At 37.9% G+C, this 12,355-nt stretch overlaps 1 protein-coding gene across 1 annotated transcript in view; it reads right to left on the bottom strand.

Moving 5' to 3' along the window:
• The window catches only part of vps9d1 (VPS9 domain containing 1), a 28,820-nt gene that overhangs the window by 2,704 nt on the left and 13,761 nt on the right, over positions 1 to 12,355 (bottom strand). The window contains exons 12-15 of the mRNA XM_067420263.1: positions 10,720 to 10,925; positions 7,577 to 7,661; positions 4,077 to 4,181; positions 1,780 to 1,896 (exon numbers count right to left, since the gene is read on the bottom strand). Of these exons, the coding sequence (XP_067276364.1) occupies positions 1,785 to 1,896; positions 4,077 to 4,181; positions 7,577 to 7,661; positions 10,720 to 10,925 (508 nt within the window). The 3' untranslated portion in view covers positions 1,780 to 1,784. The remainder of the gene's footprint in view (positions 1 to 1,779; positions 1,897 to 4,076; positions 4,182 to 7,576; positions 7,662 to 10,719; positions 10,926 to 12,355) is intronic.

Raw genomic sequence — 12,355 nt, 5'->3', positions numbered from 1 at the left:
CGTTTTCGCCGTCATTACCCGGATGTAGTGCCAGAAGACGCGAATAAGAACTCGCGCGCGCTGAGAAAAGGTCCGTCACTGTCATCCGGAAGCGCGCACCCGTCTCACAGCGTGCAAATATTGAGTTATCTTTCGAGTCTTGTGCTTAAACAGACAAACTCACACAAAAAATATGCCAACATGTTCATCTTGATGAGTATTCTAGCAGACATAGTCTGAATATGCCTTAAGTGAACTTTATACAGTCGTGAAAGACGACGCATATCCCTCTATTAGGTCTTAAAGGGGAAGTCGCCTTTACTCTGTTTAATTTCAAACAAAAGGACATCACTCACTGCTCTTGATTAAATAGCTTTTGTAAGTTTATTAAGGATTAATCTTTCATTTAAACAGTTAAATATGCAGTTATTTTAAATTTGATTACTTTCTTCAATTTCTGTACCTTTCTGCAGGCCAGTAGACCTGTACATTATTATTTAATACACACATGAGTGAGGTCGAGTTAAACATTTTAGTTTGAATTTTATTTTATACTGTGGGTTGTTGCAATGTGCTAAATAAATATTTGCATAATTTGTAATTGTAACTTTACTAAAAATCAAGGCATTGCAATTGCATTAATTAATATTAAAGTTTCAAATAATAAATCACAGTCATAGCATTAGCCATAAATGCAATGGATAATTGGCTAAATTTCTTTTAGTGCTTCGGTTTCAGCCAATAATTTTTATTTTGGTGCATCCCTACTGACAATGTTCTGCTATCTATGTCGTCAACACGCTTCAGGAGATGCCAAAACGAATAGTTTCATTGTTGGTACTAAAAACCTAAAACTGGAAGCCATAAAAGACCACAAATCATCCAAATGCCACATCCAGGTAAAAAAAAAAAAAAAAAAAAAAGAGCACACAGAGCCCTACTCATTTAATGAAATGTATATCAGTTCATGGTTTGTGTGTGTATTAGAGTGAAAGAAAAAAAAAATCAGTATTTCATTGAGATTTGAGATTAAATAAACAGCTTAAGTATTGTAGAGCTTGTAGTATTAATGTTCACGTGCAGTTACACATTGTCGGTTATAAACAAGAAAGTGGCTGGTTAAAACATTGAGTGGCTGGTAGATTTTGAAATCCACCAGCCACTGTGGCCGGTGGACAAAAAAGTTAATTTCCATCCCTGGTGAGTATACCCTAAATATCGAACCTTTGGGGAAACATTTATTTAAAAAAAAAAAAATGCAGACCAAGAGGATAATCGGCTGGCAAAATGAGTGATACAGCTAGTAATAAAACAAGAATCAACATGGGATTGGCTTTTGGGAGATGGCGAGAACTGAAGGATTTGAAATGGAGACTGCGTATTTATTACTCAACAGGTGAGTAATGTATTTTATTGAACAAATAATCTATCGTAAAGTGTCATTCATCATCCATCACAGAGCTGAGACCCAACCAAAAAAATTATTCTTCTGCAAAGTGCATACCACCCCCCCCCCCCGTTTTATTATATTTAAAATGCAAGAGAAAAGCTGCATTTTCAGAAAATATGTTTTTTGTAATGTAACTTTTTTGCAGTTACTTTTGATCAACTTAATGTATTCTTGCTGAATAAAAGTATTCATTCGTTTATAAAAATGAAATTAAAAAACAATCTATTTATCCATTAGGATGGTGAACTTAAATGCATCTACCTATATTATGCAGCTCACTAGGTTCTGGAACACAGATGCAGGAGTGTTTGTCAGATAGGATGAACCTAAAATGATATAATTGGCTTTACCTCCATCAGGTGGGTTTGGCAGCTGGGGGTGGAGCCCCACTCAGGAACAATGACTCGACATAGGTTAGCGCGCTCTGCATTGACGTCAGGCAGTACCCCTCTTCTCCAATCAGATACCTGTAGACATAAATAAACACTTCATTAGTGCTTCTCCTCACAAGGGAAAACAAGATATCTTCCACTGAGGGTCAACTTCTAGTGAACCCGACTGCTAATGAGACTAAGACACGAGATCAAGCTGAAGCCAAGAATCAGCATATAACGTGTTGAGGAATGCAGAGAGGATAAAACGTGATGATGAAAATCAGAAAGCCAGAGAGCATGAGACAGAGATCATGAGACAGATCATTCTGTTCTTTCAGTAAGCGAATGGAGTTAAAAAATAAGGATTTTTAAATAAGGTATTTTAAATATTATGAAAAATAGTTTAAAAATATTGTTCTTACAGTAACTGTTGTAGTGTAAAATTGTTTTTGGTGAACTGTCACTTTAAATCAGTCTCAGACATGTATATATAGTCCTAATTAAACGAAACCTGTCAACTGTGCCTGAGAACGAGAACACTTCCTATCATAACTTCCCTCAGATGCTGCAGAGTATTCCACCCTCAGTTCCAAGCCACCGAGCAGCATAAACATCTGAAGATATTTTATTTGTATTTTTATAGGGAGAGAAAAAACCAAACCAGAATATACCCAACATTCCTTCAAAGTGCCAATCTAACCAGCCTGTAAAAATGTCCAGTTTTATACTGATAAACAGAGCTCAGGGCTGTGGTCGGAGTAGACACGCGAGACTACAGCACAGGAGGGGTGCAATGAATCCCCACAACGCTGCTCAGGAAACAGGTCAAACGGTCACCTACATAAACCGAGATCTCACTGTTGTGATATCCATTGCTCAAATATATTCAAATGTGTTATACAAGCATTAGTATTTTATATAATGTTGTAAAAGTTGGACTCATATTACCAAAAAGAATGGTATTTTATGGATTTATTCCAGCATGTTTAGACTGGAGGGTTTTTTCTAGATTAAATATTTAAGCACAGAATCTGACACCATGCAAATAACATTTTGATTATTGGTAGCGAGTGAGGTCGTGTTCTGTCAATAGTTGATACACGCCTAAATGACTGACACTTAAAAGGATGTGACAAGCCAAATTTCCAAACAGCGTCATCAAACCCACCATCGTTAACAAGTGCTGCCAAAAATTTGACAGTGTCAATTGTTTGGGAGACCTTGAGATATGCGATTCTATTGCATAATATTTAGACAGGCTGTAAAAGTAGATTTAAAGTGCCTCTATTATGCTGATTTTAAAAGGTTCTTCATTTTGTTTTGGAAGTCTCCTACAATAATCAAATGTAAAATCATAATATACAATCTCATATCTGAAAACGACTCGTTTGAAGATTCAGTCACTCTAAGCACTGCCTTTCCGAGAGCTACACTGCTTTGATTGGTCAGATGGCCCAGTCTGTTGTAGTTAGTTGACAGCTTGCGGCGTGACAGAAACAAAACGCACATTGTGCAACTGAATTTCAGCTCCAGAGGCTTCCTAAATCCTAAGCAATAGTACACACTAACGATTTTGTCGACTTTACAATATCAATTTGAGCACTAATTTGATTATAGATCATTGGAAGAATTAGTTAAATCAACTCAAACCTCCATTGGAAGGATGATTTGAGCAGAACATTTTCCAGTAGAAAGTTTTTACTCCGATTGTCATGGATTATGAGACTTAACTGTAACGCCCCACCATCAGCATTGACAAGTGTATGTCTATCAACAAACTGATGTGTACATTTCTAATTTATTGCGGTGCACATGCTGGAACTGTATCAAAAAAAGGCCATGCATAAATTAGCCGAACACTAATTTAAATGACTGATGTGACGTTACGGTTTGTAAACCAAAATCTAGCTTGATCCTTTATCATTACTCAAAGTAGTAAGAAATAGAAGAATCATATAACACTGGCAAGCAGTAACATGAGATCAATGACAAGTGATAAAGATTGACTTTCATCATATTTCACATATGCCAGTTGACTTTTTTCTGATCTACTCTGCCTGAAGAAGGTCAGCTACTAGTAGACATAGTCTGGTAGGATTCAGATTCAGATTATTTTATTTAATGCCATGTGAGCATTCAAAGCTATTTTCATGGCAAAAATTAAGTCTGGTAGGAAGTGCATGCACATAGTACAGTGTGCAAACTTTACCTCTTTGTTCAACACAATCTCTCATGGTACCGAAATCCATCCATTATTTAAAAGTCGTACGCACCCCTCATGGATGAACTCTTCCAACGCAGCACATTCAGACACCAGCTGAGGCATGTCACTGCGCAATGCCACGAACGCCAGGATGGGCAACAGGTCATCGGCACCTCTGAGAGACAAAATGGGAGAAATGAACAATAAGATATGAAGTAAACACAAATCCATTGGTATTTCTTTGCAGGATAAACTATTTTAAGAAAGAACGCATTAACAGAACAAAGAAACCCCATGATTTATGTGATGAAGGGACGGTTGCGTGAGAAAGAAGCTGGGTGTCCCCTTTCCTGCCGGACTGCAGGACACCTGATATGTTTCATACAGGTGAGAATAGCTCATACCATCCTCATCTCTGTTTCAACATTGCTTTTGCTGCCATCGAAATGACGCTCATTGCCTGTGAAGGTGTGCTGGGATGACGCGGACATTAGCTTGTTCAAGCCTGTTTGATAAATTATGGCATGATCAGAGCAGCTGAAGAGTTAGGTGATGTGAACTTCAGAATAAAATGTAAAACCAAAATATAGGCCCTATTGAAATGAAACAGCCAACGCATGAACTGCATTAAAAAAAAAAGTAATACATACTAATATGCCCACTCTTGTCCTGAAGACAAAATAAGACAAAGGATAGACAGAGGAAATGACTGATGTTCTGAAGGAAATAGCGATATAAATTCAAGTGAGAGTGAATTTAATCCAGAAAGGAGGAGAAGAAAGAGAGTGGGAGAAAGAGAGACAATGGGACAAAACAACCGAAAAAAAGGGTGAGAATGGCTAAATTGTTCATGTTCATGCATGCATGAGGACATTCATTCTCCCTCACAACCAAACACAAACTTAAAAGCAAAACAAAGGCAGAATGCGCCTTGGCTGTGCTACCGGGGCAAAATCAGGGCAAGTCTCACAATGAAATGCTTCCATTCGGATCGCTGATGCCTTTATAGCATAATCATTTTTAAACCGATGTTCAAGCATGGAATGTAAAACACCCAAATAATGCTAAAGAACCAAAGCTGTTGGGTTCAGAAAGCTTGGGTTCAGAACCATTGTTTTGGCAAGAACCCGAATATTTGGGAAGGAGAGTGGGAGCAAAATCTTATATCCAAAACTATTATATAACAATAATAATATAAAGTTAATAAAATATACATATTTTTATATTCATGCATTTATACATTTTTCCATTTTCAAATACACCTATAAAACAGAAAATAATTATATAAATGTATATAAATATAACGTTTATATTATTATACAAATTATAATCGATTCAAAACCTACATCCCTACATGTCTCATCTGTATGAGACACTGTCTGCCTGCAACACTGCTTTGTGCCTTAAGTTAATCCACCATGGATGTACTTTACAGTAAACAGTATAACAGAATCTGCAGCAGTTGCTACATTTTCTACGAATTAAACAAGCAAAATGTTAATTCTTAAAAAGATAGTTCACCCAAAAATGAAAATTCTGTCATTATTTACCCTTATGTCGTTCCAAACCCGTAAGAACTTTGTTCATCTTCGGAACACAAATTAAGATATTTTTTGTTAAATACAAGAGCTCTCATACCTCTCCATAGACAGTAGAGATGCTTGAATCAGCTCTTACATTACCTGAAAACTCGGTTTATTAAAAATAAAATAAAAACACACCCACATCTATGATTTTCATCTATGACCCGTCCCGCACTCAATTACCACATTACAATTATTCAAATTTTCATTAAAGCGATGATATCGTACCACAAAGTAGGCTGCTTTTAAAAAAAGTTATTCTTTGGTAAAATTTATTTAAACCAGGTGTCGGCAACCTATACGGCACAGGGAGTAGGCTATTTGCTGGGACGTGAGCAAAAGAGAGAGATTACTCAAGAAGTTACTCACTGACAGCTTACAGCTTGTTACGCTATTTTTATTACGTTTAGCTTTGAGGAAAGTTAATGGTAAACATTTGGGAGATGTCAAGTATATAAAGTTCCATTAAACATTCTACACAACGCGGGTGATGCATGTGCAAACTCTTGTTTATGCTGCTTGCTTAGAGTAGACAAGCTGTATGTCTTCAGCAAGCTGCGGCGCAAACTGCCGCAAATGAAACTTAAAATGTTAAGCGTTACATCTTGAAGGATATAACAGCGATCCACGTATCACTAATAGACAGCTATTTAATGAACACTTTCAAGGCCCAGAAAGGTAGTAAAAACATAGTTAAAATAGTCCATGTGACTACAGTGGTTAAACCTTAATTTTATGAAGCACAAGAAAAAACATGTGACTTTATTCAACAATTACATTCTAGCACGTTTCTGCTTCAAAAAAGTAAGGTTGAACCACTGGAGTCATATGGGCTATTTTTAATAACGTTTTTACTACATTTCTGGGTCTTGAAAGTGTTAATTTAATTGCTGTCTATGGAGAATTGCTGTCAGGGAGCTCTTGGATTTCAAAAATATCTTTGTGTTCCGAAGATGAACGAAGGTCTTACGGGTCTGGAACAACAAAACCAGAGGTCATTGTATAAGAGCTGCAGACAGTGCTCTAAAAACAAGCATCTACATCAGCCATTGTCATGGGGTGCCAAACCACTGAACATGTGCGTCACCAGCGAGCCTCCGCTCTGCAAGTGGTGATGAAAAGAGACACATGTAGATAAGTCGCAAGTGTTCATTCTACCCATATTTTCTAAGTAATCAAGCTACAGATGAACAGGCACCTTTAGATGGGTGTGGTGGGACCAAGAGGTTACGGACATCAAAATATCCCAGAACAGTTTTCTCCTATGCAGGATGCTGGTGGGAGCTCGCACTTTAACTGTCGAGATCGCAGCTGAGACGGGAAAAAATTTAAGATGTTTTCCAAGAGAGTGGAGAAGGCGCTGAGGTATGCGAGAGATTTTCCCACAGAGCCAATCTGAGCCAAGTACACCCACTCTGATAAACCTGAATAAATCCACACATTCAAGAAAATGTGTCATCAGGAAATGATGACTCTGGTTGAACACACCCGTTTATGGTGAAACCAGAAGATTGTTCAAAAACAAGCATTCTTGGTGGCCCCAATTTATTTGCCAGGAGCTGTGAGAACATCTGATAAACTAGGATCACGTTGCAACATGCACAAAGCCAAGTATTTATCTCCAATAGATAAAGCTCCCTTTTGGTAAGAATAACTGGATCAATTTTACTTGACCTAAGCAGTTCTACATTCAGACTCTCTCAAAGTGCATCAAGCCCAAAATCTGACAGTCCAGACAGGGCGACCCACTTAGAGAGGAAGTCAGCTCTGAGCGCCCCGCGGGGGCCAGAGGGTCAAGACGGGACCCCTGCTGAGCTTTGGCCTCCGTGGGGTCTGATCAAGTCTGACACAAGGCCAGCAGACAAGCAAATTATTGTTCTTAAAAGAACCCGGAACTCCAACATAAAGTTCCTCCTTTATTTGCACTTTTTATAAAGGACAGCAAAAGAGACAAAGCATCAAAGTAAGTAGCGTTGTGTATGCTCACATTGCTGCCGATTTGGGTGGAGGGCCGTTTTCTTGCAGGAGGCAGTACTCTTCAGCACAGCCACAGATAATTCGTAGAGTTCTCACTGCAATTAAAAACAGAAGAAAAAAAACAGTTCAGTACCTAAATAGTGCATTTTATACCTTAAGAGTAGATATTCACACTAATATTCACCCTTTAAGAGTTAGTTAACCCAAAAATGAAATTGATGTCATTAATGACTCCCCCTAATGTTATTCCACACCTGTAAGACCTTCGTTCATCTTCAGAACACAGTTTAAGATATTTTATATTCTATGCCCACTTTACTGTCCATGTCCAGAAAGGTAATAAAACATCATTAAAGTAGTCCATATGTGACATCAGTTGGTTAATTAGAATCTCTTGAGGAATCGAAAATTCATTTTGGTCCAAAAATAACAAAAACTACAACTTTATTCAGCATTGTCTTCTCTTCTGTGTTCCTCAAATAAAGATCGAATCAGTGAATTGATCAATGATTCGGATTGCCTATGTCACGTTATTTCAGCAGTTTGGATCGCGTGTCAAACTGCTGAAATCACGTGGCATTGGCAATCCGAATCATTGATCAATTCTCTGATTCATGGCCGCTTGAATCTTTATTTGAGGAACACGGAAGAGAAGACAATGCTGAATAAAGTCGTAGTTTTTGATATTTTTGGACCAAAATAAATGTACGATTCCTCAAGAGATTCTAATTAACTAACTGATGTCACATATGGACTACTTTGATGATGTTTTTATTACCTTTCTGGACATGGACAGTAAAGTGTGCATAGACTGCATATGCTCTGGGACTAAAATATTAAATATCTTAAACTGTGTTCCGAAGATGAACAGAGGTCTTACGGGTGTGGAACGACATTAGGGCGAGCCATTAATGACATCAATTTCCTTTTTGAGTAACCCTTTAAGGTACTAATATACATTTAACATTTCAATGTCTAAATAGTGCATAATACATTTTTAAAAGATGTGCAAAACGTACAATTTATGAACAAAAGCAGGGAGGCCCATTTCCGACAAGTCGAAATTAGGAAACGAGTCATGTTCATGACCATTTTTATTTCTCATGATATGATTTGACTTTTTAAAATGAAACGCAAGTCAATAAACAGAGCAATTCCAATAGGGTCCTCATATCGTCAGTGCTCGGGCCCTAATGACATCTCATCATTTTGGCTTGCACCAACCAGACATAACATTATGACCCCTGAAGGGTGAAGTGAATAGCACTGATATGATTTCTCCATCACGGCACCTGTTAGTGGGTGGGACATATTAGGAAGTGAGTGAACATTTTGTCCTCAAAGTTGATATGTTAGAAGCAGGAAATATGGGCAAGCATATGGATTTAAGTGAGTTTGACAAGGACCAAATTGTGATGGCTAGACTGTCCTGCAACAGGTCGGGTACCTGTGGTTACCCACATAAGTGTCTAAAATGAGTGGATTGCAAAATTCCTAAGATGCGGGCGGATAATTAACTCCTTGCGGGCGGGTAGTAGCACAGATGAACAATTTGCAATATTTCTATGTCTAAATTACCAATACACATACGCAACAACATGCCATTTGACCCATCACGTCACCGAAACTGCGACTTTTGTTGATGCCTCTTGTAGCACAGTTGGAGCGAGCGTTGCAGGAGTAGCAATGGATGAAGTAAAAGTAAAGTTGGTGAGTGGAGTATATAAAATTGTTAACAACGAGTCTTTAAAGGGACTTTAGCTGGTTTCATTAGCCCTTTCATGATGCTATTGTGTTGTTGAAAGAGGTGCAAGATAAAAAATAAAGCATTTTAATTGGAATGATTTTACCGTGCATGACTTATCGCAGACAAGGATCGGGTAACAGTTTAAATATTAATGGGTCTGGGCGGGTGCGGATTTTAAATTTTTATATTTTCACCGCTCACAGGTCGGATCTGGTGCTCAACTTTGCGGTTAAGGGCGGGGGCGGGTCTCCAAAAATGGACCCGTGCCGGAATCTGGGCTAGAGGACTGGGTCAGAGCATCTCCAAAACTGTAGCTCTTATGGGGTGTTCCCAGTCTGCAGTGGTCAGGATCTATCAAAAGTGGTTCTAGGAAGTAATAGTGGTAAACTGGTGATAGGGTCATGTGAGGCCAAGGCACATGGGGAGCAAAGGCTGGCCGGTGTGGTCCAATTAATCAGACAAGCTACTGTAGCTCAAATTGCTCAAGAAGTTAATGCTGGCTCTGATAGTAAGGTGTCAGAATGCAGTTCATCACAGTTTGTTGTTTATGGGGCTGCATAGCCTAAGACTAGTCAGGGTGCCCATGCTGACCCCTGTCCACTGCGGAAAGTGCTGACAGTGGGCATGTGAGCATCAGAACTGGACCACGGAGCAATGGAAGAAGGTGGCCTGGTCTGATAAATCAAGTTTTCTTTTACATCACTTGGATGTCCGGAACACGTGTCGCTCACCTGGGGAACGCATGGGCACCGAGATGCACTATGGGAAGAAGGCAATCTGGCGGTGATGCTTTGGGCAATGTTCTGCTGGGAAACGGTTTTACCATCCATGTGGATGTTACTTTGACACGTACCACCTATCTAAGCATTGCTGCAGACCATGCATAACTTCAGGGGTCTAGTGAAGTCCATGCCTTGACGGGTCAGGGTTGTTTTGACAGCAAAAAAAAAAACTATATTATTAAGGTGGTCATAATGTTATGCCTGATCAGTGAACGTCAACTGACTTAATTTTAATTGCATAATAGCGCAATTAAGAATAATCATTTTCATTTCGATTATGACATTAAAAGTCATTATGACATATTAATTATGATGAAGTCAAATTTGACATGAATACTTAAAATTATGAGATTAAAAAGTCAGATATAAAAGTAGATATGACAATAAGACTTTTCATCTCATGAACCTTACAATTCTTTCACCCAGCCCTGGTTAACATACAGAAAAACTAGAAGCCAGCCATTTGTAGGCTATTTTCCCCTAAAAAAAAAAAAAGGATGGGACTATCTGTTTATCAGAGTGTTTGATAAGCCTGTTTTAAAATTGTAATTTTATTAATTCTGTTTAGGCACTGATATTAAAAGTAAAACACACTGAAATGGTTTGTGGTCTCAGAGATCTTACCAATACACTCAAGTTTCTTTTGAGGACAATAGTCTCTACACAGAAGCTTCAACTCCTGAACCGCTGACTCATATGGGTAGGAACCGTGCAGCACAGCTGGGTCTCTAGGGAACAATTTGGATGCTACACCAACATCACCAGGTGAAACATTACAATGAAGACGCATGCTGCTCTCTACAGCCAGCTCCCGTTCTCGATTCACCTTCCTAAAGCATCAAAAGAAAAATGTATTTATATTTATCTGCAATTAACTAAACCATAAAGCAGCCAAGTGTTTTGATAACCAAGTGCTTTTGTGGGAACAGTTGTAAGGGAAAAAATTACATTTTCAGCCATGCTGTAACTAAAGAACAGTGTATATGATAGTTTAGATTGATTTCTAGCTTAATGGTGCCATCTACTGCTCAATAGAATGATTCAACGTGACTGCAGTCTCTGCCACCCCAAGGAAAGGCTGCTCACTGCAGAGCCAGTCAGTGGAGCCCTTCTCTGGGCCTATTCGGTGGAGCTAAGCTGTGTTTAACTCAACTTCTAGACATACACTGTCAAATTTCCCCAAGCACTTATCCTAGGAGGAATCTCTGCCGCCATTTTGAAGCGTGTTAAACTTCATGAAGTTTACCAAGGGAGCGAATCTACTCAATATGTAAACTTCAAACAAATCCATAGACCACAATCAATGCAACAAGAGTGTGACGTCACAGCAGAGCGCTCTTAATTTACCCCCTAACCTACACAACTCTGCTATGATTTGACATTTAACCACATAATACTTGTAGCTACCTTGCTTTTTTAACTCTTAAAGTTTATTGCATTGTTATTTTCATTTGTGTCTTTTTATATTTTTTCCCAACAGCCCAAGCATACATACAGGGCTATAGAATGTTGTGTAAAACGTGTAAATAATAAATCAGCTCCATTGCGGATTCTAGTGATCAAAGGCTTAGGATGTTCCATTTAAACACCATTTTCCACCAGTAGTGCCACATAAGTAACGATGTACAGTTAGCAAGGGAAGGGAATAAAAAATAGGTCTTAAACGCAGCCCTAGGTCCACCCACATATCCAACTTACATATTACATATAACAAATATATTTTTCTGTATCCAATAGAAATTTAGTGTTTGTATACACAATTTAAGAAATCAAAATAAAATGTTTCAGAATATATTTGTACAGTTTTTTTTTTGTTTTTTTTAAAAAGAAAAGAAATTAACACTTATTTAGCAAGGATGCATTAAATTGATCTATTGTTACAGTAAAGATATTTATAATGTCACAATAGATTCTAAAACACAAACAAAAACACTTTCTGTTTAAAGACTTCTGGGCAAAGTTATCAGTTTCCACAAAGATATTAGTGTCAGCATAGACTGGAGTCATGGCTGCTAATAATTCAGCTTTGCCATCGCATGAATAAATTACATTTTAAAATATAAATTGGTCATTTTATTACTTGTTATTATATTTCACAATATTACTATTTCATATAGTAATATTACTGATCAAATACTGATCAAATACTAATACTGATCAAATAAATTCAGCTTTGCTAGGCATTAGAGAAAAATGTAAAAAATAAATAAATACATCCCCAAACTTTTAAAAGGTGGCGTACATTTGTGAAAAACACTTA

This window comes from Pseudorasbora parva, chromosome 16 (assembly GCF_024679245.1).
Source record: "Pseudorasbora parva isolate DD20220531a chromosome 16, ASM2467924v1, whole genome shotgun sequence".
NCBI classification, from domain to species: Eukaryota; Metazoa; Chordata; class Actinopteri; order Cypriniformes; family Gobionidae; genus Pseudorasbora; species Pseudorasbora parva.
The sequence above is the reverse complement of the archived record's forward strand: the minus strand, read 5'-3'. Positions and strand labels throughout refer to the sequence as shown.